General features: G+C 41.9%; 1 protein-coding gene across 3 annotated transcripts in view; it reads left to right on the top strand.

The window, feature by feature from the left end:
• The window catches only part of TMEM163 (transmembrane protein 163), a 113226-nt gene extending 88837 nt beyond the window's left edge, over nt 1-24389 (top strand). For all 3 annotated transcript variants that reach the window (XM_081873490.1, XM_081873489.1, XM_081873491.1), the window contains 4 exons: nt 7636-7732; nt 16143-16254; nt 22724-22865; nt 23260-24389. In XM_081873490.1, coding sequence (XP_081729616.1) covers nt 7636-7732; nt 16143-16254; nt 22724-22865; nt 23260-23320 — 412 coding nt within the window. In that variant the 3' untranslated portion in view covers nt 23321-24389. The remainder of the gene's footprint in view (nt 1-7635; nt 7733-16142; nt 16255-22723; nt 22866-23259) is intronic.
• The last annotated feature ends 1486 nt before the right edge of the window (nt 24390-25875 follow it).

Below are 25875 nucleotides of genomic sequence, written 5' to 3'. Positions count from 1 at the left end.
CAGGCAGCCGGAAAACATGCAGGTGGGAGAGAGAGAGAGAGAGAGAGAGAGAGAGGGAGGGATGGGGGGAGAGGCCTGGCTTGGGTGGGTGGGGGGAAACTTTTGCCTTCCTTTCCTCCCTCCCGTTAAACCCCTCTCCTGCATTCTTAGCCAGCTGCTTCTCTGCACACCCCTCTCGTGCTCCTTGTCCCTTCTGTGTTTTTCCTTCCCTCCCCACTTAAAACGTGGTTACAAAGCACGGATCCATAAGGATGCTCAGGATCTTTGCATTGGGTCACCCCAAATTCACCATTAGATCACATAGCATGTCCATGGCTACAGCCTGCACCAAAAAATCACGCACCCACTCTTGCCTGGGGCTGCAATGGTGCAAAAACGTGGATTTAGACCAGGTGGATTTAGATTAAGACGAAGCCAATAGTTAAATGTTCTTTGCCAGGTCTGAGTTTCTACAGATGGAAGGCAGGCCTCGAGTCGTAATGCTGCGTTTGGAACACAGGTGGGGACGCCGAATATCTGCCTTAGGAATTTAGACTGAACAGTTTCAAGACTAGAGCAGTGGTTCCCCGTCCAGATTTGTGCCCCATACAGTAACTGCGCCAGAGGTTTTGCTTGAAAAACTTCAACGGCTGCTGGGATGTATCTGCCCCCCTTCGTATAAAAGAAGCGGGACAGCATCTTAATACTTTGAGCTGCTTTTTCTTTGGCACATTTTTGATGGACATCCCAGGACCCGGTCGACTGGAAAACGATACCCAGATATTTGAAGGCTTTAACCTGTTCAATTGTCTGGTTATCCATCCTCCAGCTGTACTGTCTGTGTTTCCTTGCAAAAACCATAATTTTGGTTTTCTGATAGTTTATTACCAGTTGCTCTCTCCTGCAGTATGCTGAAAATTCACCTATGAGCCTATTTAAGCCTATTCTTGTTCGAGATAGGAGTATCGCATCATCAGCATACAAAAGTACTGATATTGATTTGTCAGCCAGTTTGGGGGCGTGGAAATCCGGAGATGACAAGCAATTAACCATATCATTGATGTAAAAGTTGAATAAAGCTGGGGCCAAGATACAACCTTGCTTGACCCCCTTACAGACAGGAACTGGTCCTATAAGATGGCCATTTGGCGAAGTTCTTACATGCAGCACCGTGTCTTTATATAAACAGCTGATCAGAAATAATAGTCTTTTGTCTATACTTGATGTGCTCAATTTATCCCAGAGTCTTGCACGTGGAATTGAATCGAAAGCAGCCTTTAGATCGATAAAGGCTGCATATAGCACCCCGCGGGATTTTTTGGCATATTTGTCAATAAAGTAGGCTAGGGTGAAGCAATGGTCTATGGTGGACCTGCCTTGCCTGAATCCCGCCTGCTCTTCCGCTAGAATAGCTTCAGTTTCCAGCCAGCTAGTTAGCTTAATATAAAGATGTTTGGCATATAGTTTGCTGGGTATAGGCAGAAGACTGATTGGTCTATAACTCGCCGGGTCTGACATAGGTCCTTTTTTGTAGATTGGGATAACTATTGCCTCAGTCCAACCATCTGGGAGTAAACCCGTTGAGTCGATCCAAGAAAATAAAGACGCCAGCAGGGGGGCCCACCAGCCAATGTTGGACTTCAGAAGTTCGGCAGGGATATAGTCATTCCCTGGGGCCTTGTTGTTCTTTAATTGTGCGATTAAGTTCTCAACTTCCTTTACAGTTACTGGTGGCCAATGAGGTAGGTCCTCCAATTGAATACATAATTTGTAGTGTTGGACTTCCTGGTCATAGAACAAAGATTGAAAATGGCGCAACCACTCCATTGGTTCCACTATACAGATGGAATTAGTACGCTCCTGGCCCAGTAGACCAGATATAGTTCGCCAAAAGCAAGTAGTATCTTTCTCGTGCGATGCCTTAACCAGACTGTGCCACGCGGCTCTTTCAGCTTTGCAATGGTGCAAAAACGTGGTTACAGAGCATGGATCCACATGGATCCTCAGGATCTTTGCATTGGGTCACCCCAAATTCACCATCAGATCACATAGCATATCCATGGCTACAGCCTGCACCAAAAAAATCACGCACCCACTGTTGCCTGGGGCCACAATGGTGCAAAAACATGGTTACAAAGCACAGATCCACAGGGATTCTCAGGATTTTTGCATTGGGTCACCCCAAATTCCCCATCAGATCACATGTCTGTGGCCACAGCATGAAGCACAAAAATGATACATCCACTGTTTCATTCAGAATCCCCCCCCCCTTGTTTTCCTCCTCTAAAAACGATGTGCGTGTAATGGTTAGGTGTGTGTTATAGAGCGAAAAATACGGTAGTTTTACCTTCCTTTTTAACAAATAAACTCCTAATTAACTTTTTATAACCACAGAAATTGCACCTGGACCTGGCTATCCTGATTTTGATGGTCGCCAGGAGTACTTTTGTTCATCTGAATGATCTTCTTACAGTCTTTAAATTTGTTTCACCCATAGCTTGAAGTTTAGATTCCGGAGGTACACACAATAATGCCCCCGAAAGATGTTGAACATTTTGCAGTGAACATAAATCAGAGATACAATGCAGTCAAAAGGTTCAGCAATCTAAAATCGCATTGACCTCGATGGAAATGTGAAGCACACACTTAATTGTTGTGTGAGAATTTTGACATACTATGTTAGCTATTGCTTTGTAATAAGAATAAAAGGTTTTGTTGATTTTTTTTAAAAAAGGTCTTATGTTAGAAGAAAACGAGGTCTGTTTTCCTGGCAGCTTTGACAGCCAAGCTGTAAGATAAGCACAGGCTAACAAAGTGACTAGCTAGTTATTTGACTGATATTGACAATCTTGTTTTATTTAGCAAAATGTCATCACAGTTCAGTGAAGATCCTAATTAACTACGCGGAGAGCTGCTAAAATTGGTTTCAACTCCATGTGAAAGATATCTTGCTACGCAGAGTGCACTAAAGGAGGGAGGCAGCATAATATCTATGTACTGGCAAGTTTAAGTGAAAACATTTGTACAGATTGTATTTGCATGCTTCACTAATTTTTACTTAATGCTTAATTCTGTTGCCACACCTCTGCTGCTCTCAGCAGATTGAACTGAGAGTAGTAATTACCAAGGGCTTTATTATATACCCATTTAGACATATTGTTACTACATTCCGTTTGCTGGAAAGTCAGCGGGATTATAATTAGACAGGGAGATATCCCACACTGGATATTTTACAGAAGCTAAATTATATAAACTACATTTTGCTCTTTGGTTAGAGAGAGAGATGTACTGTAAAATAGCAGTTGTGTCAAAACATGGCTGAATATTCTTACATGGAACAGTGGAGTGGTGAACAATTTTCAGAGGGATGACTCGAAACAGAAAAGCCTTTGAGATTGCAAAGCCTGAGGGCTAGTCTCACAAAGAGATGCAGACAACTTCACACACTGTTACAGATTCATTCTTATCCAGTAGGTGGTCATCATGACATCACAGCTCTGCTTGTAGGATGAAGGAATCATCTGAAAGAGAAGGGGATGCTACCATCACATGGGCATAAACACACATTTAGGGTTCTATTCACTCAAAACAGAATAAAAAGCAGCATCCTATACATGCCTAATCCAGAGATGGGGAACTGTGGTCCTCCAGATGTTGCTGGACTGGTAATTCCTATCATTCTGCACTATAAGCAATACTGGTTGGGGCTGATGGGAGTTTGATCCAACGTAATATGGAGGGCCATGGGTTCCCTACCCAAGCCCTAGTTTTGATGGCTCACCTAGACATTTGCCTATTTGAATAATTGCTTTGAAGTTACTAGTTTGGTTTTTGACATTGGGCCACTTCAGATTTATAGAATAGACAAAACATTGTTGCATGCTTAAAGCTGCATGCTTAAAGAGGCAAAGCAAATGCCACCCAGAAATTGTGGCTAGCTGAAATTCCTAGTGCTCCTTACTGATGTATTTTCAGACATGCAGTTTGCTTCCACACATTTCTTAAATTGTAGTGGAGATGCATCGCTTATCTTACCAACAATTAACTGTTTTCTCTTTCATGAATTTCTCCCATCCATAACCCACATTTGGTAATTTTAAAGCAATTTTATTGAGTGGAGTCAGTCAATGAAAAATGACTTTCATGACTTTCATTATATATTATTTAGTTTTTATTCTCATGTGTTGTATCTTTTGGATTTGAAATGCTTTAAAGAACTGCTGTGATAATGTGCAGGAATCTGGCCACTGGTTGGGGGGGGGGGGCACTATGGTCTAGCAGCTCCTGATAGGATGGCTTAGGGTGCCCTTCCCCACCTCTCCCTACTAAGGCCTACAGCCCAATGATTCTTCCACCACTGGAAAGTTGTGATGATTGATATGAAGTAGGTGAAAACCCACAGGATACATCCAATCTGTCTGTGGGCAATGTTCCCTCCTGACCCTGAAAACAATGACCAACAGCTGTCCATAGCAATGTTGATAACTGAAGCCAACCTGTTTAAGATGAAACAACACAACCAGAAGTAAAGTAAGCAATATTGGGTGGGTAAGTCCAGATTAAGACTGCAGTGGGGAGAGGTCCCCTTTTAGGTCTCCGAATCAGATTGGACTGGATGAAGTCTTTTTACTCTGGTCTGCTCCTAAGCTCCACTCCTCAGGAGTTCTCCGTGGATGCAGATAAACTCCCATCTGCAGTCCTAGCTTCTTACATGGCTGCAAAGCACTTCCCTGTTGTCTGTGGAGTCTGAAGTAATGGTTGCTTCCCCCACCCCATGCTGGGCCATCAAGGCTGCCTCCCCAGAAAGTCATGGAATAGGGAATTATACATGGTGTATTGAGCAAGTAATAGAGGGGATCCTTGAAAAATGAGTTATTTTCCACTACCTTCACCTGATTTTCCAGCATCTCCCTTACATCACAGGTCACGTTGTTTAGGTTACCAGACCCTAGAGAGGCTGTGTGTGTGTGTGTGTTCTGTGTAGGTGAAGAGGGGCTGGGAAAGTCAACTTGCACCCCAGATGTATTCCACAGGCTTTTCTCTGGGTATAGCTCTTCATAATTTCGGTAAATAATGTTGTTTTCTCATTCTTATGTATCTCTTTGGGTGACTTTCTAGTTTTATCAGGTTATTGTTTGCTAGCACTGGAACAGTATAGTGCACAATAAAGCATTCTAGCTGCAGTGCAGAGAGAAATCAGCACACTTAGAAGTGCCTCAGCCATTAAGATATTCTGCTATAGGTATAAAGACAGGCACACTCATGAATTTTGCATGACCTCAGAATTTCGCAGCAAGTATATTAAAAAAGATGCTGCCCTAGCTAAATATGATGAATGAGTGATAAATCATTCAAAAGATAATAGCGCTCCTCTCCCTTTTTGTTTGCATTTTCACACTATCCAAGGTGTCAGTATTCTGCTAAATATAAAGTGATAGCTGTTGTCTGTGGCAGCTGCCACAGAATTATTATTATTTTAATAATCCTGAAACATAAATTTCCATTTTAGCCATAGTTTCCTCTACATTTTATCCCATTTGATGTGGACACAAGCTTCCGATTTTTGATGTAATAAACTATTCAGATTTTGATTCCTTGTATGTTTCCTCTCTGCTGGGTAGAAAAGGAGGCAAGTTAGAGAGTAAAACCCTTATTTTAAGCCTCCCCTTTTTGTGTGAAAATGGTAAGCCACATATATGAAATAGCATTCTCTCAAGGTCTACTGCAATGTCTGCCTTGGGGAAGCTACATTTCCACAGGCTGTTTGTGGCCTGGCATACTGCATAGTAGTATATCAGGTATGGGAGGGGAAGATGGAGAGGCCTTTCCTTTTGTGTCTGCTGCTATTGGCAGAACAGCATTGCTACTTGCAGAAATTCTTCCCTTCCCTATTTGCTGCCACCACTGGAGAGCTGCCACTCAAGAAAGTGGGGTAGAGAAGAAAGTGGGTCGAAGAATCAGTGGGTGGGTGTTGGTAGAAAGGAAGGGGTTTGGGGAGCTCTCAGTGGTGTGGACAGATAATTTCTGAGTTAAGACTGACTCAGTAATGATCAGAGCCAGTTAGATTTTTAAAATATTTTTTTGCACCTGTTCCTGTCTGCATGAGTGAGACTTGGCTTTGTGAAACAAATGAAAACAAGCTGGTTTGGGCTGGGAGTTGATGCAGAAGCAGAGGTTGGGCCAAGTGCTAAGGATACATTTTGGTATAGATACACTCTCGAGTGCATCAGCTTTGCCAAGGGTCCCACAGTCCCGTGACTGGCTGTGCCATCTCTGCTACAGGTAGAGGACCTTACCTTACGCAAGTTTATTTTGGATATCTGCCTTCACAAAGTGTTGAATATTTATCCTAAGATCAGTGAAGGTTTGTCCTCATTTCTCCAGTGACAGAATTCTGTAGTCTTGCTGTAACATCAGTGAGAAAATCCTGCCTGATTTTGCAGTGATCTATGCAGCCAATCTTCCTTCCTGCTCTTACAGTTGTTCCTGGGAGAGCAACACAGAGCTTTAGCATCTTGGAATCGCCAGCAAATGTGCTCTAGCATAAGGCCCCATGTCTTCATTTCTGAATATGGTATGCCACAAAATGTTGTGATGATGTCACAACTTGAGCTTGCATTTCTTAAGCTTGGCAGAACCCTGCTGACTCCTTTGCAGCCTCTTTAATGAGTTTGATGTAAATTTTGCATGTTCTGCCAAACCTCCAGATTGGCTAATGTCTACAGGGTAAAAAATAGTAGCGCACTGCTGTGCTAATTATAACAGCCTCAGACTGCGCTCCCAATAGGTGACAAGACACTGAATGCCAGATGAGAATCATTGCTTCTTTATTTCTTATAATAAAGAAAACAGATGCTGGTTACAAAAGGAATTATCATACAGCATCATTTATCAGAATAGTCTGGGAGATGTTCAAAACACCGTGGTTACCAGGAGTTCTGTTTACATAGGATTTGTTTGAGATAGAGAACTCCCTAAAAATGACTTCCATTAGCAACGCAGCACAGTTTCTACTTTAAATTGCAGTTTAGAAACCTCTGCATAGGTTTCTATCTTATTTACACAGTATCGTTTAAACTTCTAAACACTGGGAAATACAAAAGGGAAATTGCTAAATGCTTCCTAGAAAGTTTGTACACATTTACCTTGTCAAACTGCCCCTGCCCCACCTCCCAGTTCCTGGACCATGAGGCCTGAGGGTATTCAGACTCTGGTAGCTTACTAGTTGATAGGGCATGTATCATATGACCACAAAATGTCTAATTCAGACCTTGGAGTTCCTAACAGTGATTCTCTTTTCCGTTCTTGTGATTAAAAGGACCTGATATTTAACCCTTGCTGTTGCATGGGGCCAGGCTGATCTTCCCCCTTTCAGTGATGATTTTTCCGCAAGATTGCTGTGATGTTTTCTCCCTTTGCAGTGATAATTTTTCATGGGATGCAGGAGGAGCAGTTTCCCAAGTGGCCTTTGGTTTCCTGCCCAATGGCAAAGGGCAGAGTGTGCTTCTCTTCATTCAGTATAGCAACCTCTAGGACTTCAGTAGACATTCACTCTCTGAACATTATGTTCATTGCAGAATCCTGTGTGCCATCAATCAATAGGCCACAAAGCTCCAAATGAGTTACAAATATTTCTTCCTTTCTTCTTTTTTACAGCGCCTGTGTAATCTTGGGTGTGATATTTCTCCTGTCTTCGCTATGTATAGTGATCAAAGCCATCCATGACCTTGCGATTAAATTGCTTCCAGAAGTGGTAAGACCTTTTATTTTACCTTTTTAAAATGAAAAACTTAAAATCTAGCCTTAGAATAATATGGTATTGGAGGCACATGCCTGTGTCCACCTATAGCTTGGTCCCTGTATAATTCTTTTTTAAAAAAAAAATAATATTGATTACTTTTAAAGCTTACAAAAAAGAAAGAAGAGAAAGAAAACAAAAAAGAGAAAAAACAATACAATTCAACAGAACGGCATGAAAATATTCTATCTTTAATGTACATATTTGATCATTAACTAATATTTATCTTAATTGAGCTCCAAATATGGTTTTTCTTTGCAATAATAACTAAAATTTATTCACTTCTAGAAATAAAAGAATCCACTGTATTTCACACTTCAGACCAGTGTTTCCCAAACTTGGGTCTCTAGCTGTTTTTGGACTACAACTCCCATCATCCCTAGCTAGCAACTCCCATCATCCCTAGCTAGCAAGACCAGTGGTCAGGAATGATGGGAACCATAGTCCAAAAGCAGCTGGAGACCCAAGTTTGGGAAACTTCTTTAGACAATGGACCTAGGAATGATTAGAACAGAAAAGAGGAGGCTGTGGCCCTTCAGATATTGCTGAATTACATCTCCCTTAAACTCTGGCAATTGGTCATGTTGGCCAGGTCTGAAGGAAGTTGTAGAGTCCAACAACATCTAGAGAGATATAGGTTTAATCCAAAGATAGAGAATCTAGGGAAGCTTTAAGAAGAAGGTGGAATGGGTTGGATTCAGATTTACTTACATTTCCTAAACTGTAAATTTATGTTCCATAACTTGCTGCAGCCAAGAAACCATATGTCAACTTGAGGCTACAGGCACATTGTTGCTTTGCAAAATTGGTGAAAGATACAGACTGTGAAAGTGAACATTGAACAATATTCACAAACATTCATGGACAAACACTCATGCTGCATGTCTGGAAGCTGTCAAAATTATGCAAATCTCATGCTGGAAAAGCACAGCATATTGGTGCTGTATCCAACTTACTATATGTGTGAAAGGAGTAATACAGTACTGTAAATAGAAACCATAAAGAGCTATGATTTTAAAGTAATATGGCAATCATCCTGCTGCCTTCTTTCCCTCATACCCTTTTCTGGCCTGCAATGGAGATCAAAACCATCTTCTGTAAAATAACCAGACATTTGTTCTATATAAAAGAGGACAGAGGGACATGATAGCACAGGCTACTATATGGATAATACATGGAGATGCACATATATTACCGGGTTACTAATATGTTTGGATGTTTTCCACATGCAGCTGGATTTTGTGCATAATTTGGATTAAAGAGCCACCTCTTATTGTGAATTGGGTTACTGGAAAAATAATAATTCACGCCTACATCCCTAAAGGCTTGAAGCAGTTTAAAGTGAAAGTTTAGAGTCTTCAAAATAGTATTTTGTGCTAGAGTTCAGATTGCATTTACATAAGTGTGGAATTTTACCCAGCAATGTCTGAGAATGAAGCCCATGTAGTGCATTGTAACCCATTTAAATTGACACAAAGGAGCATATTTTCCAGAGACTTTTAGAAATGTTAATTTATTTGAAAATGCCAGATTTCATGAATTAAGCTTCTTTTCAGAATAGGCTTTCCTAGCTTGGTGTAAAATTTAAGCAGCATGACTCTGATTTTGAGTCATGCGGTTGTGGAACAACACTTTTCCACTAGAAAATGTTGCCATTCCTTAAATGTTAAGAAAGATAACATTTAACTCTTGGTTTGGAGCAATATAATTTACATAGCAGATTAAAACATTTTCTGTCAAAGAACAGGACAAGTATAAGTTTTCTTTATGCTGGGCTTCTAGTCTGCATTTGTTTCTGGGCCGTTTTAGGGCTTAATGTTCCCTCTTTCTTTAAGGACTTCAGAGCGGAGTGTTTCAGTCTTACAGCAACCTAGTGAGGTAGTTTCAGACTGAAAGATGGAAATTTGGTCAAGGCTACTTGACCATAGTGTTGCAGGGATTCAGATCAGGGTGTTCCATGTCCATACTCAACATGCTGTAGGTATGGATTATATTGACTAATCACTCAATATAATGTGTAATTCAGAATCAATTTTGGAAGCTGCTGCTGTAAGGTACTTTCACAATGCTCACATGAATTTTCTATTTATCAAGGGGCATCCTTTTTCACCAGGGCCAGCCCTATCATTAGTAAGGGTGAGGTGGCTGCCTCAGGTGGCATAAATAAGAATGCCAACAGATGCTTGTGTCTCTGGGTGTATGCAGAGTCCACAAATAGGCTAGAAGGCAGTGTTTGTGTTAGCTTCTGTGCATGGAATGGTGGAGGCAGCCTTCTGTCTTTTGCCTCAAGTTTTTCAGATTGCCGCATTTTAGAAAGTCCTCTTGTGAAGTTGTGGTGCATCTTTTCGGTTCCTAGCCAAAGAGGCCTGAGTTGCAAGGAAGGCCTGGGAATTAGCAGACTGCATAAATGTTTCATTCTGGGCTTCCTGGGGCCATTTTGCCATTATTTCAGTTTCAGAGTCAGGTCTTGTACTGGCAACCTTCATCTGTGCATGCCACAGATGCTCCCATGATACAAAGGTAACATTTTAAGTTTTCCTTACGCCTTCATTTACTTACAGCTCATTGTTTAGAAGCCTTGTATGAACTTGAATGAGGTTTCTTTCATCACAGTCCAGGATGGGTTGTTGATGACCTGTAGATAGCACTCTGAGATAACCTTGTTGCTGTCTTCTTTGATTGATTTGACTCTGCTTGCTGCAACTCTTGTCATCTCATCTTATATTCCTGTGGCCTGCTACTGCCCTCTGTTGCAAATTGCATTGTCCAAAAAATCATTTCAGCTTTGCAGTTGTGTTGGTAGTGGCATCACTCTGATAACTGCAAAAATGCTGGCCTTGGGCTCTTTACTATAGTGAGCAAGTAATAGCTAGGCAAGCCCCTGATAAGTGCACTTGGGGCTAATTCTAAATGACCTCTATACTTTCTAAGAGAAGGTAACGCGCTGAGAATTGGTATAAAATAATGCTGTAACCTTACTGAATATCCTGCTTTCTGAAATATATTGTCTTTTTTTTTTTAAGTTCCTTGCACTAGAGCACTTTGCATGCAACCAGAGATTATTAGGCTTGGTATAGTGGCACGAAAAACAGCCCATATTTTGAAAATGGTTTTCTGAAAGTTACTTTCAAGAGTGCTGTTAGTCTTGACATATTTTTCAGTTAAGTTATTAATTTATTTCAGAGGAACTAACAATCTTTTTGAGTTTTTCTCTTCTTGTTGTAGACTGTAAATTCAGCAGTTCATTATAATTTATTATAATTCCATATCCCCCAAAATAGGTTATCTCTTTTGTTATGTACCACAAAATGCATATGCTTTCTTGTTTGATAAAGCAACTCAAAGGGCCAGGGAGAGTACAACCATTTGCTTGGTGTGCTAAATCAATAGCTACTTGCAATTCAGGGAGTGTGTTTATTTCCCCAGGCAGCAGTATCATCCATGCAGTGGCAGTGCAGTTTACATTCATTAGTATGATCCAGGATGTTGTTTGCTAGGATGGGAATAAGGTTACTTTATTTGCCACAACAAAGGAAAGCTGACGTTCCAGTATAAAAATGTATCTTAAGAAGCTATTATTTGTAACACTAGTTGTGCTTTTAGATGAGTAGTGAAAATACGTCTGGTCTAAGAGACACAATGTACTGGTTGAAAACTAGGACTACAGCAGTGCAGCTCACCCACTGATCCTGTTCGTTACTAGATCTGCGACTATGCTGACGCACACAGTCAGATCTTAGATGTATATTTGCTAAAAGGTTAATTTTGGGGAACTGGTGGTACTCCTCTTGAGAGTGCACTGTTGTGTGCACACAATATTGCATTGACTTCGATCACTCCATGAATTGAGTTTATCAAAGTATGCTTCCTTCACAGAACAGTAGTAACTATGCTACAGCTATTATCTATATATATATATGGTTTAAAGGTGATAGCATGCCAAATTGAAATGACGTAGGAACAACAAAAGCAGCTTTGTAGCGTTAAATAATTGACATTATTGGGTTGTGTGGTTAATAAATTTTTATGCTTTAAATTGCCCTGTGGTGTTTTGGTGCAGGTCAGTATATACACTTGCGACCTAGTGGCCGAACAAAGATGCTGGACTTGTTTTTCACAGTTCCATCATCTGCCACACTTCGGGTAGCAATATCAAAGAGCTTGGGCAGCAGGGGCTGTGGCCCCCAGGTCCAGCCTTTCTGGGAGTTAAAACAACAACAACACAGTTTAGGTAAAAATCAATTATGGAGTATATCATGTGTGTGTGTTTGCACAAAGAGAATTTGGGTGCATCTGCATGATAGCTTCTCTTAGTCCCATACAGGAAGTTCCACCACCCAGTCGCAAATATACAGTGGATGTGGTATGAGACACAATTTCATACTAATATTATTTATTGGTTTATACCTATGGTTGTTTTTAAACATTTCCCCAGTTTCTGAGAGCTATTCTATTTTTTGCGTTATTAGGATCAAATCCAAGTGCCTTCTTTCCTTGTCTAAATTACAGCATACTCTGGTTTTCATACTTTCATTTATGGGAAGTAGATATTCTCTGTGAGCAGTACTGTATCTGCATTGCAGTTAGTACGGTTGTACATTAACCAAATGCAGGTTCCATCACACAGAATTACCTTTTCCTAAATAGTAATGTTTAGTGCAGTAAGAAAGAAACACTCTTGAAAGAACATCCTCAGCTATGAGCAATCCTGAAGTTGTGTGTTGCCTGTTTATGAAACTAGCACTCTCCTTGATGATGGGCATTAAGTGATTTGGAAACAGCTGAAGTCACTGCCACTCAACAATGTATTCTTGGGTTAGAGGGCATCCACACTATACTTGTAAGCATAAAACTGGATTCAAGGATATAACCTTAGCAAGGAATGGTGGTGGGCCACAAATGCCTTCCTTGTTTGCTCTTTGTAATGTGCAGTTTCCATGGTGATGCCCTGCGTGCTTTTATTGAGATGGATTTGCTAGTATAGTGAAATATATGATAAGATTTCAGCTTGCCTTGCAGTTCAATCATTGCATAACCATAAAGAAAAAGGTCAGAAAAGTCTGCCCTGTTCTTTCCCCCACTTCTTCCCTATCAGGGGCACAATCAAGCACTTAAAAGACTCAGAGCACAGACCTGTGATAGAAATTTGCATATGCTAATAGATATGTATGCAGAGATGCAAATTAAAGTTTGTGAACAAGTAAACAAGCTCGGCAGATGAGGTCTTTCTGGCCCAGCAGTCTTGTAAGCAAAATGTTAGAGAGAGAGAGAGAGAGAGAAGGAAAAGTTCAAAAACATTGCAATTATTGAGGGAGAAGGCTTAATTCTATTCATTCAGGTCTGTTGTGTATACACTTTGCTTTGTTCACAGATTTGCTGTGGGTGTACTTAGTATAGGATTTATAAATGGCTTTGTAACTGGAATGGCTATGGCAGTGTAACATCAAAGCATAGTGTAAAACGTAGTTAAATACATAATTATTTGTAGCTGCATTATGTCACAAGCAAAGATGTTTAGGATAGAATGGGATATACTTATGCAGATATAAACAATGGCACAACTGGACAAAAATGAGTTTCATTTCAAACAAAAGAAGGCTGCAGATTATGGTAGTGTTTAGGTTTTGTTTTTTTTTTAAAAATTAATCTTCTCTTTCTAATTCAGTGCTGTTGCTCCAATTAAAATCTAGTGAGGTAGCGAACAATGAATCTCGATGGATTTGATTCCTTATTTAATGATTTTCAGAAGCAATGGCAAGAAGGTAATCTGAGGCGACAAAGAGGAAAGGTCCTGGGGGACATGGCAGCAGATGGTCAGGGTTATTTTATTAATTTAGTACCATATTAAAGTGTCTCTTCTGATCAGTTTTCTGGAAGATGAATTAATTTGGAAAGGTAATCGTTCACACCAAGTGGGATGCTGTTGAGGTTCCTGATGTGTTACCAGTGATGGCTGATACCAGGTCACTGCCCATCTCTTTGCCATTTCAGTTTTCATCTTCATAACAAGCACTTCCACTTGTCTCTTGCCGTATCTTTTATCCTTGACCCTGTGGTGCACAACACAACTCACTAGACCCTCAGGTGCACAAGCCTACTCCTAATTCAGCTCATTCATTCTGCCTCCCAAAGGTAATCTAGGCTGTAATAGTTGCGTATTTGTCAGTGGTACTTGGTACTGGTGGCAGTGGGAATCCTGGGGCAGGTGGTGGAGTGGGAGAGCCCTGGGAGCTGTATTGTTCCGTAAAGAACATAGAATAGGCATACAGATATTGTGGTGAGTAGCTCCACTCAGTGGATGCATTGAAATACTGCAGGGATTCCTTGAACAGATCTTGCTGGTCTCAAGTACTTGAAAACTGGATTCCTTTACTCTCCTACACTTGCTTTTTCTCCTCTGTTCCTTCTTTTCAGCTCTTTACTTGTATTAAATAAAGCTGGGGGTTTTAAAGAGTGTTTCAGTCATAATATTTGCATGGAGCATGCAACTTTGAAATAAAATAAAATCCTAGAATGAGAATACTGTTTTATTAGATCTTAGTTGGTATGATACTGCATATACTCGAGTATAAGCCTACTTCTTCAGCACATTTTTTAATGCTGAAAAAGCCCCACTCAGCTTATACTCAAGTGAGGGTCCTTTTGGGCTGCTCCTTCCTCCTCCGCCGCCTTTGCCGCTGTTGGCGGTGGTGGAGGAGGAACGAGCAGCCTGAAAGCAGCCCTTTTGGGCTGCTTGTTCTTCCTCCACTGCTGCTGCCACCACCAGCCTCTGCCTCTCAGCAGCACCCTAGGTAGGCAGGGGGATGGGAGGGGCTGGAGGGAGGGAGAAGCCCCCTCCGCTGTGTGCGCATGCACACACACGCGCGCACACACACGCGCGCACACACACACACACACTCCAGCTCACCAGAGTGTGTGTGGTGGTGTGGTGAACCGGCTTATACTCGAGTCAATAAGTTTTCCCAGTTTTTTGTGGTAAAATTAGGTGCCTCAGCTTATATTTGGGTCGGCTTATACTCGAGTATATACGGTAACCTATTTCTAGTTAAAAAATAGACAGTGCATGTGGCATGTGCAATGAAATGTTGCACTGTATCCCTACCCCTTAAGGAGAGGTTTCCTGTTCCAGGCTGGTTTGAAATGTCCTGGCCAGGCAGGAGAGGCATTTCTGGAAGGGTGACAGGGAAATGGACCCTTTTATTCTTCCCCATCCCTGTTCTATAAAGAGATGGAGGGATCAGGTTTAGGATTGCCTGGCAACCCTGAATATGAGCACTGATAGAGCAGAGAATCTGGGAAAGAGAATGGGTCTCATTTTTCCTCTCCTTCTCATTATTCCTATATAATGCTAGAGGAAAGTGCGGGGAGGGAGTCACAGTTACCCCCATGGGCATAACCAGGAGGGTGCAGCTGCCCCCCCCCAAATCAGGTATGTATATAAAAATACCTAACTAACTGACCAGGTGTGTTGCAGATGACTTTGTTCTGTCCCCCAAACATAAAGTCTACCCCCAAAATAAATCCTGGCTACTCCCATGGCTGCCCCCTTCCCACTTTCCATAACCCTTGTTTTCTGCTATATAGCTATCAGTGGTCATATTCAGGGCTGGCAGCTAGCCAGCCCAGAACCTGTATGTTTACTCTCATAGTACACATCCTTGCAACTTAATCCCCCCTTCCAGGATACTTGCCAGACAAGCTACTAGGACAGGGCCATTTTAAGCATATCCGGCGCCCCACCCCCGTTTCCCAGAGTTGTCAACCTTTTCCCAAGCCTCTGCGGGCATCGCTCTCCTCCCGCGGGGGTTTGGGAAGACAGCTGCACGTCTGCCAGCCATACAGTTGGCGGGGCGCAGCTTCTATCCTATGCCTCTGTGGGGATCGCTCTCCTCCCGCGGAGGCTTGGGAAGGAAGCTGCACACCCGCCAGCCCACCCAATGGGAAAGATGGCTCTGTGCTAGGGGCTAGTTTTTCCTTTTCTTCTCAGCCATTGTGGATTTTGATCCATCCTGGAAGGCTTTGGTGTGCTCCAGCAGATGTGCTGCTGAATCTTGCACCTTTTTCATGCTCCTGAAGTATGTTTGAATGGGGAAGTTGTTGATCTTTCTTGCACAGAGAGGGTAAGAACATCACTCTCACATATCCCTATGGGAGAGAAATGTAGTTCCCTTTCGAAGATAACATTTACTGATTGAGATATGTGTGTGAATTGCTCGTGTGCCCACACTCACAGCTGTTCAGATATATCTAGCCAAAGCCACCTCCAGAAGCGTTTTGTTCGGGCCCAGATCTATACATTTATTTGACAGCTTTGTATTACATGGCAAAAGTGACACATAATATATTTTTCATTTTTCTTTTCCAGGATAACTTTCTATATAGTGTTTCTATTTTAAGTGGAATCCTTTGTACTACCTTGGCAGTGATCAAATTTATGTTGGGGAATGTGCTCACAAGCAGAGCATTGTTAACTGATGGTAAGTAGCAAGTATCATATTCCTCTATGTTTTGGCTACTTTTATATAAGATGAAAGATGAGTGAGATGAACATAAGGTAAAATACAAAAACAGCTACAGATATGAGCTACCAGTTAACATGCAGCTGACAGATTTGTTGAGTTTCTTACTATTAAATTAAACATTTGATTCGGACTGCATAATCACCAAATGCTGTAAGGACAGAACACTGCGCCAAGATTAATAGGAACCGTAGTTTACCCTACACAGAGCTATAATTCCCAGCACTTTTAACAAAGGATTCTTTTTTGGGGGGGGAGGGGGTGCTTGCTTTAAATGCATTGTATGTATGCAGCCTTAGCTTCCCTGATTTGCAGAGATTTTTATTTCATAAGCTATAGAAAAATGAAGACATTCCAAGTGACAAAACGATGGATGGAAGTAGCCCTTTAAATAAAGCATGGAGACCAGTAAATCCCAAGGAGTTAATAATAGTAATAATATTTGCAAGCAAGTCAGGAGAGCTTGAATGCATTAAAAGTAGTCAGATGGAGTGTGTGTGCTGCAGGAAATGAGAAGCCCACAAAACATGGCCAAATCATAGGCTTCTTCTGATACTCGATGGTTTCGTCCATGAAGGCTGCTGTGTAGTGCATAAAAAGTTGTCAAACAGCAGCAAGAATACTGTAATTTTTTATCGGGGACAACCCCTGTTTGTCTTGCTCCAAATGAAAAATTCCACAGGAGTCAAGACAGCAGACATGTGGAAATTCAAGTAGGGAGCACAGACAAAGGCTACCTAGTGCAATCATCCTGTTTCCCACAGTGGTCCATCATGTGGGACAAATGAGTGAAATAGGATTTTCAAGCAAGACATGAGTGCAATAGGTTTTTCCTGCTGTGTGGTATTCTGAGGCATGGTGCCTCTCTGTGATCCTGAAAACAAAAGCTGGAAACAGATGCTTTGATACCAATTTCAATTTAATGCAATTAAATATGGTTCAGATCTGTTGAAAAGTAACATGTAAGCATTAATTTTTTTAAAAAAAATCTGTGTTACCTAAGCTCTGGTATTTATTGGAAAGGGTCTAGCCGTGTGTACTGAGCTTTTATAGTCTCTAGGAATGATCACTGCATTGCGCTTTGTGTGAGAGAGTGCCAAAAAGATCATTTGGAAGCTGCAGAATGCCACTGCTTTCCTACTGGTACATTTTGGGAGGTGAGACCATATTCACTCAGTACTGCAGCAGTTGAACTGGCTGCTGGTTAGCTTCCTAGTGTTTGAAGCTCTTAATTGCCTGGGGCCTATGTACCTTAAAGACCATTTCTCTTTCTAAGTATAAGCCCCTCTCCTCACAGTGAAGCATTGGTTGTAAGAAACAGGAGACTCATTGTTACAAACTAAAGCACTGGAACAGGCTCCTTTAGGAGGGTCAGGGTTGCTCTTTCCACCCCCTGGGATGGGTGAAAATACTGCCCTGTGATATTCTGTAGGGTGTAGCATCATGAGTAAAATTTCCCTAGATGATTTGACTGTTGAAGAAGGATCACAACTGTTGGAGGAGCAAGCGGGGCTTGTGGTAGCAGAAAAAGGTGACTGCTTTCACATCATCACAGCTGTCAGAGCAAGCAATTGTTTGCTCACAAAGCTGTGAGCAAACAATTGTGGCAATTCTTTTTTAAAAAAAAGAAAATCCATGATTGATGAGAGTGCTGAGATGCTTTTAAGTTTGAACTACTGAAACTTGGAGGCTAAAGTACTGGAGTGAGTGTGCTATGGTAATTAACTCAAAATGCCCCCTCTGTAGCCCAAAAAACAATTGTTTAATTTCCCCACCACTCCTAGAAGTCTATAATCAAGGCCAGCTGCTGCATTTCAGTGATTTTTGCATGTCTCTGTGTGTCTCTCTCTCTGTGGTCCCCCAGGAATGGTCTGGATTTCCCCCTTTCCTTTCAGGAAGAGCAGCAGCAAAAGCAGAGCATGGAGGCAGTAAAAGTTTACCTGCTCTGGAGTTGCGCCAGCTGCTGCTCCTTTCCTGCCACTGTTGGGGGTCCCAAAAACAGATGTGCCTTCCTGGGAATTTATCCTCCTACCCAGAAGTTCAGTGTCAAGTCCAGCTGCTTAATCAATGAAAGCAATTTTGGGAGTGAAGGTGTGCTTGGTGTTACTGCTTCTGAATGAATTATACAAGGATTTTCCCCCCAAAAAGGTCACAGTTTTTTTGTTTAAAAGTAAGGCCATGTCTCCTTTTCTGCATGGCCCCCAGGGGATTCACCCTGGGTCAGTGCAGTCATAGACTCCAAAGTTAGCCATCCCTGTATTAAAGGACCCATTGAAGAAGGGCCATTTTCAGTTGTATACAGTGGTACCTTAGGTTACAGATGCTTCGGGTTACAGACGCTTCAGGTTACAGACTCCACTAACCCAGAAATAGTACCTTGGGTTAATAACTTTGCTTCAGGATGAGAACAGAAATCGTGCGGCGGCAGCGCAAGGCACCATTAGCTAAAGTGGTACCTCAGGTTAAGAACAGTTTCAGGTTAAGAACGGACCTCCAGAACGAATTAAGTACTTAACCCAAAGTACCACTGTATAACAGTTGTTTCAGCTGATGAATAAGCCAAATATTAAGGAGTTTTTGCCTGTCTGTGCAGACCCTTTCTCCAGTCGTGATTTAAACCAGGAAGTCTCTATCCATGGTTGGAAGTTTTGTTTAAATACCCTGGCTTGTTAAGAGCTGGTGACCGTAGTTTCACCAGATGTCAGTTTCCTCAAAACTGGAAATTAGAGACTTCTGGGTTTAATTGCAGCTCGCACAAAGCGGTTGTGTGTGTTGATAAAAAAGGCTCATTCATATCTCTGCTTATTAAATCAAGATAAGACCATCTGAATTGGCTCAGAGGTAAAACTGATGGAATGTTTTGTTCCACTTCTCTACCTGTTTAATAGGCCACGATTACCAGTGTTTTCAACTAGTCCCGCATTTTGCAAATAGCTGGGGAACTTCTCTTCCATTAATTACGTTGTCGTGATAATTGTGTTGCTGCTGATTTCATTGTTAGCTAAATTAGAGACTGAACTCTGTAATTAGCCTGGTGTCTGTGCATTCAAGCTATTTTAGTCAGGTAGCTACGCACAGATTTCTCTCTTTGTATTTTTGGCTTTTGGTGGAATATAATCTTTGGGAGGGTGAGATTCTCACCCACAAGCAAGCAATACAGCAAGGGGGTGGAAGCAGCAGTTGCACAAAGTGAATTAGTATGTTAGCACTTTTCTGATTCCTGTTAATTTGCTTCCTGCCGTGACAGCCTGTGGAACTGTAAGTTTCTTTTAGACAGCACAGAGTGGGGTGCAGAATTCAGCATTTTCTATCTAACAGGGATTTCTTTTTTTAAGTCTGCAGATGTCTTGTGTATTTAGTCTTAGTTAATTGTTTAAAAACATGCTAAGTGAGGAGGCATATATTATGCTTGCCAATGTTCTCAAGTTAACAGAGACAATATGGTATCTGGGAAGGCTCAAGATGGAACCTGGTCAGCAGGCAGAGACTTGTGGATAACAATAGATAACTGAACTATCTATTTACCCTGGTAAATTGCTGCTGATCAGGGCCAGCCCACCCATGAGCCAAGGTGAGGTAACTGCTTCAGGCAGCATGAACCACCAGGACAGCAGATTCCACCACCACTGTTGTAAATCTTCCCTCACCCCTTCTTCCCTGGTGAGGGGGGTAGCAGCAGAGGAAACTGCTTGGGCGCCTGGGGTGCCGTGCCATGGGGCTTCGGGAGTCTGCCTGCCTCCTCCCACTCAGCTGCCCTACAGCTGGGGTGGGGGAGGCAGTGGGCGGACCATTTGGGCAGCGCAGAGCTTGTGTGCACCCAAGCCACAGCGTCTCTCCCAGGTGAGCGCCGCTCGGCATTTTGTCATCCCCCTCAGTGGTGACACCTAGGGCGTTCTGCACCCACCACACCCCCTTCCTCTGCCCCTGGAGGGGGAGTGCCATTTGGACGTCCACCTTAGGTACCCAAATGTTTTGGACAGACCTTGCTACTGACACATAAGGTGAACCCAGGAATAGTATTATGTACACTACCATTTCTCCAAGTGATGAAATCTTCTAGGGGCAGTGCTCATCCAGGTCTGGCTGCCTTTGGAAAATAAATCATTGTGATTTAATAGGTGGTTTTTTTGGTAATATTCAAGTTATTTCCAGATACACAAGCTGAGCATAGGTGGAGACAGAATAACATTATTGAAATCACTGCTCCTACATCAGATCTCCAAAAGCTCATTCTGCCTTCCTGATTCGAACTGCAGTTTTCTTTGTTTCTGTCTATATCTTTCTATGGGCAAATGTGTGCATGTACACACTTGCTTAAGGTTGTCCTTAGTTTGGAGATATGCTTCTTAACTCTATTTCCTTGGGGATTCTGGGCTATTTACCTGTAACTTTTCTAACAAAGGATGAGGCTGGCGGCTTGACTATTAAGGAACTTTAAGCAGCCACTCTGGCATCATTAATCCTTTTCTCTCCAAATGCAAATTTCATTAGAATCTGAAAATAATCAAATTACAAAGCGGGGGGGGGGGGGGGGGCTGGGATGGAGGGTAGGCAAGTCCCATTCTCCAAGCTTTCTTCTGTTTGTGATGATTCCCACAGTCCAAACTGTATTCTTTGTAAACTGCTTTGTAAAGCGGTATACCAATTCTGTTAAGTAAAATAAATATCAATTTGTTGTGCAGTATAATTAGTAGCCCCTTCGAAACATGGATAGAACAGCAACAGCACAACAGGCAAGGCGGTATTTTATGTTTCACCAGCACTAGTCAGGACTGCAATTTCTCAAAGACTTCTCGCTGCACAGGAGAGACATCTCGTGGCCAGCCAGATAGGTACCTAGCATCCCTAGGTGTTAGTATGGTAAACAAGGGAAGGCTGATTGCCATTAGGCTGAGTTGAAGTAGGGTGCTTTTGTTATTTTTATTGCCCTTTTAAGTATTTTTCATTCCAGTGATCTCCCTCCCAAGGGGATCTTCGGTGGCCCATCCCCAGCAAGAGATTGGGTGCTCATGAAATAAGGCACCCCCCCTCCCAGCACACATTTGACACCTTAATGCATATGATTAGGTGGTGAGGGCAAAGTGCATCAGTGCCTCAGGGCATGCCCAGAACAGAAAAAGCAATGAATGGTAGGGTAGGAGTAACTTGAGTGTACAACCAAAAAGCCCTCGAGTCATTCCAGCAACCTCCATCTTCTAGTGTGAGTGGCAAGCAGTGAAACAGCAATGAATAGCCATGACTGGGGGGAAACAAACAGGAATGTGTGGAAACTAACATGTTGAATACACACATAGCAGTCTGATCTGAAATGCCTATTGGCCCACATATGGAAGCACCCAAAGACAGCATTCTGCTTGGACCAGCACCCTAAGAGGCAGCAGAGATGGGAGGAATCTAATTACCAATAGGGTGTGAAGATGCTGGATAGACATGCATAGAGCGAAACTGCATTACAGAGAGAAGTTAGAATGCCTGATTCGCATTTCTGTAAAATGGTGTGGGTACCTGAGTGAGTGGGACGCAGGTGGCGCTGTGGTCTAAACCACTGAGCCTAGGGCTTGCCGATTAGAAGGTTGGTGGTTCGAATCCTCACGACGGAGTGAGCTCCCATTCAGTCCCAGCTCCTGCCAACCTAGCAGTTTGAAAGCACGTCAAAGGGCAAGTAGATAAATAGGAACCGCTCCAGCGGGAAGGTAAACGGCGTTTCTGTGTGCTGCTCTGGTTCGCCAGAAGTGGCTTAGTCATGCTGGCCACATGACCCGGAAGCTGTACACCAGCTCCCTCGGCCAATAAAGCGAGATAAGCGCCACAACCCCAGAGTCGTCCACGACTGGACCTAATGGTCAGGACTCCCTTTACCTTTACCTGAGTGAGAACTAGGAAGAAATGGAGTAGTTTGAAGTACAAGTATTAACTATTCAAAGGTGGGATGAATGGTAGAAATTCCAAGGCACTGCAGTGAATACAAAAACCATCCTTAGCACTTGGATGCAGAGGATTACTTGAGCCTTTATGAATTCCTAAAGGCTCAGACATTCTGGCTCTCTATATAGAGAGACCTCCAGGGAAAAGGCAATGAAGGGTGGTTGAGAGTTAGCCAAGCTGGTGTAGGTTTCCTTAAAACCTACAGAACAAGCTCTGTGATGAAGGAAGATGCATGTTCTCTGCACTTATCCTAGATTCCTAACTATCATAATGTAAACATAAGCAAAGTCTGATAAAAAAGACACCTTGCAGTATCAAAGTGGTCAGTATTTTCATGTGAGACACATGATCAGAGTGACATCTTGTGGCCAGTACCTGGAAAAGCTTAAATTTCTTAGTGGGTTTATTTTATGAGTTGACAATGGTACACATGTAACTCATTAAACTCATGAGCAAACTCTTTAGTTCTTAGACAAGTCTAAATTTATACTTTTTATTTCAGGTTTCAACTCTCTGGTAGGAGGAATAATGGGATTCTCCATACTTATAAGTGCGGAGGTTTTTAAACACAATGCTGCTGTTTGGTACCTGGATGGAAGTATAGGTGTTCTAATTGGACTGACAATATTTGCCTATGGAGCGAAGTAAGTGAAGTTGTTTCTTTTTTCACCTTATTCTTTGTGTTTGCATGCTTAAGAGATACTGTGATGATCTGTTCCTTGTATATGATGCTTGAGGCATGGGGTAGCAACCTCAACACCATTTCCTGAGATGTACCGTCATTATTTACCATTGCCCTTACTACCTTATTACTACAAAGTTTCATTGCTTAAATATCAAAGTATTGGGTGACTTACAATTGCATGCCTTGCTTAGAACACCTTTTAGAATCCACCTTATCAAAATCTACTTGCAGTGGTTGAGCTCCGGATAGTATACAAAGATATATTCTCAAAAATCTTCCAGCACCATTGTCCATGATTTTCTGCTTACAACTTGTGACTTTTGTCCTTCATCAACATGTGCTTTCATTTCCAGACTACTTGTGGACATGGTTCCTCGTGTACGGCAAACACGTCATTATGAAATGTTTGAATAAAGACAGAGCACCATGGACTGAATAAAATTTTGCAAAATGTGATAACGTACTACATCCTGGCAAACGGTGCCAATTATATTTACAAGATTGCACTTTGTTTCTCATGGTATATTTTCTTTTTACATTATATTTCCAAGAAAAGGTCAATCTGTACAATTAGGCAAATATGTACACCGCTTAGATCTTGGCAAAAGTAGCAACAAGCAGCCGTTTTCTTTTGTGTGTGCTATTTAAAATCCTGCTAATGGTAACTGAGATGAGCAAAGTGCACAGTTCTAATCAAGCCACCATGTTTTGTCTTCTGGAATATTAAGAGTTCTTCAGCACAACAGATGCCTGTATAAAGGAGCCAAACCCGAGAGGGCACAGCCACAGTAGTCTTTTACCATGGCACCTTAAGGACTAACAGGTTTATTGTGGCATGAGCTTCTATAGACAAGAGACTACTACTGCATCTAATATAGACAAGAGATGGCCTTTAGTTACGTTGCCACCAACGTTCCAGAATGTGCCAGCAAATGAGACATTCCCAATGTCTTCTGCACAGAACTCAGTGGTATTGTACTTAGCTTATGGGGGCCAACAGACACTACTTGATGCATGGAATTAATCCCCCCCCCCCCAGCCTCAAATCAACCCCCTTTCCCAAACTGCTCCATTTTTAAATTCAAAGAATCTAATGTGAATTTCATACTATTTTCTAAAATTCTCTGCACTGCATAAATATGAAGCAACACGTTATGAAATATATATTAAGCTGCACAGACAAAATAAGCACAAGGTGTTAATGTACAGGCAAAAGCCAAAAAAGCAAGAGGGGGTAGTTTTTGATTATATGTCTATGGCTGTATTATGCACTTATGTAGCGGTATATATGGGTAAATACATGGGTGTCCTGTTGTCTGGTAAAAGTGATGGTTTCAAGGTGGTAGTAAGATAGCCTTTCTACTGTTAGTTAGGCTATTTTGTAGGTGTTCCATGTTCCCACCCACCATCTTATGTAATTTAATATCTGGATTACAAGTTATGACTCCCATCATGTAAATCAATAAAGCTGTTACCTATTTTATACAGTACCTGTAATTAACCTTTAAAATAGCTCTCTAGATAATACATTAACAATACAATCTATGTACTTATTTAAAGTAAAGTCCTGCTGTCTTCAGTGGTGCTTACTAACTTGTAAGTGTGTTCAAGATTGCTTCCTCAATAGAACAAGTCATCTTGTAGAAAAGCCCTCTGAAATGTTGCTGCCATTTTTTCAGCTATGAAGCCCTTTCTACATGAGTTTAACATTTGGTGAGTATGCAGAAATTATCAAAACATAACTTCGTACCTCTTACTGTTTTGATACTGCATTTTGCAAAGGTAGAAATGAGACGTTTACCCAAGCAGCTGCTTCCACAGAAATACGTATGTGGAATAAAAGCTTACATATCCAGTAGTTACATACTGAGTAGCCAACACAGCAACTCCTCTACCCTTCTTTTATATGTTTTTTCTTACACCTGCTATATCGTAAATCTGCACAGAACTCAAAACGTGAGACTGATGGTAGTAGGAGTAGGCATTAAACATTTTTATTTAAAAAATGCTTATCTCCAATTAAAAAACACTGAAGTGCAATTGCCTGAAACTACCGTATTTTTCGCTCTATAAGATGCACCAGACCACAAGATGCACCTAGGTTTTGGAGGAGGAAAACAAGAAAAAAAAAAATTCTGAATCTCAGAAGCCAGAACATCAAGAGGGATCGCTGTGCAGTGAAAGCAGCAATCCCTCTTGCTGTTCTGGCTTCTGGGATAGCTGTGCAGCCTGCACTCGCTCCATAAGACGCACACAACATTTCCCCTTACTTTTTAGGTGGGAAGAAGTGAATCTTATAGAGCAAAAAATACGGTACTTGTTGAAGGTTGTCTGACAGTGTTAACAATGAAGTTCATTCTCTACATGACACCTTACCACCTCAGAAATGAGGATTCTCATAAGAAATCGGGTCTATAATTTCCTCCAGAGAAACCCTGTTAAACACATTTGGCATCTAGTCCACTACAGCAACATATGGGGTCAGTTGGTAGAAATGATGCAAATATTTTCTCCCACTCTAGGAGGGATCTGTTACAAAAAGCTTAGGATCCCAGCTGTGTATGTGTGTTCGGCATGGTTAAATAAAGATCCCTTGGTGTACAGCACGGATTGCCAATATGGTACCAGTGGGCATACCTGTGCCAATGGAGGTATTCCCAAGAGGCCGCAGCATCTCCTCTCCCAGCCTTGAAAGAAGCATTGATTGTATAGTAAACAGAATAGTCGCACCATGCATTTAGTTAAAGCCCATAAGCAAATGTACCAACAGGCCCCAAGAGCTTGGTACAAAATGTACCAAGAGCTGGCAGCCCCCATGGTGTATAGATTAATTGGTATTGCAACTGATATTCATACTTGGGCACATATTTACGCCTTCTACTGTTTTTCTGACACCTTTGTTTCAGGCTTACAGAGCTTGTGCTGTGAAACCATCAACCAGGCTGCACACTCATATGTGTAAGGCTGTT

This window comes from Podarcis erhardii (genome assembly GCF_964252035.2).
Source record: "Podarcis erhardii genome assembly, chromosome: 1".
Classification (NCBI taxonomy): Eukaryota; Metazoa; Chordata; class Lepidosauria; order Squamata; family Lacertidae; genus Podarcis; species Podarcis erhardii.
This window is presented reverse-complemented; position numbering and strand designations above follow the sequence as displayed.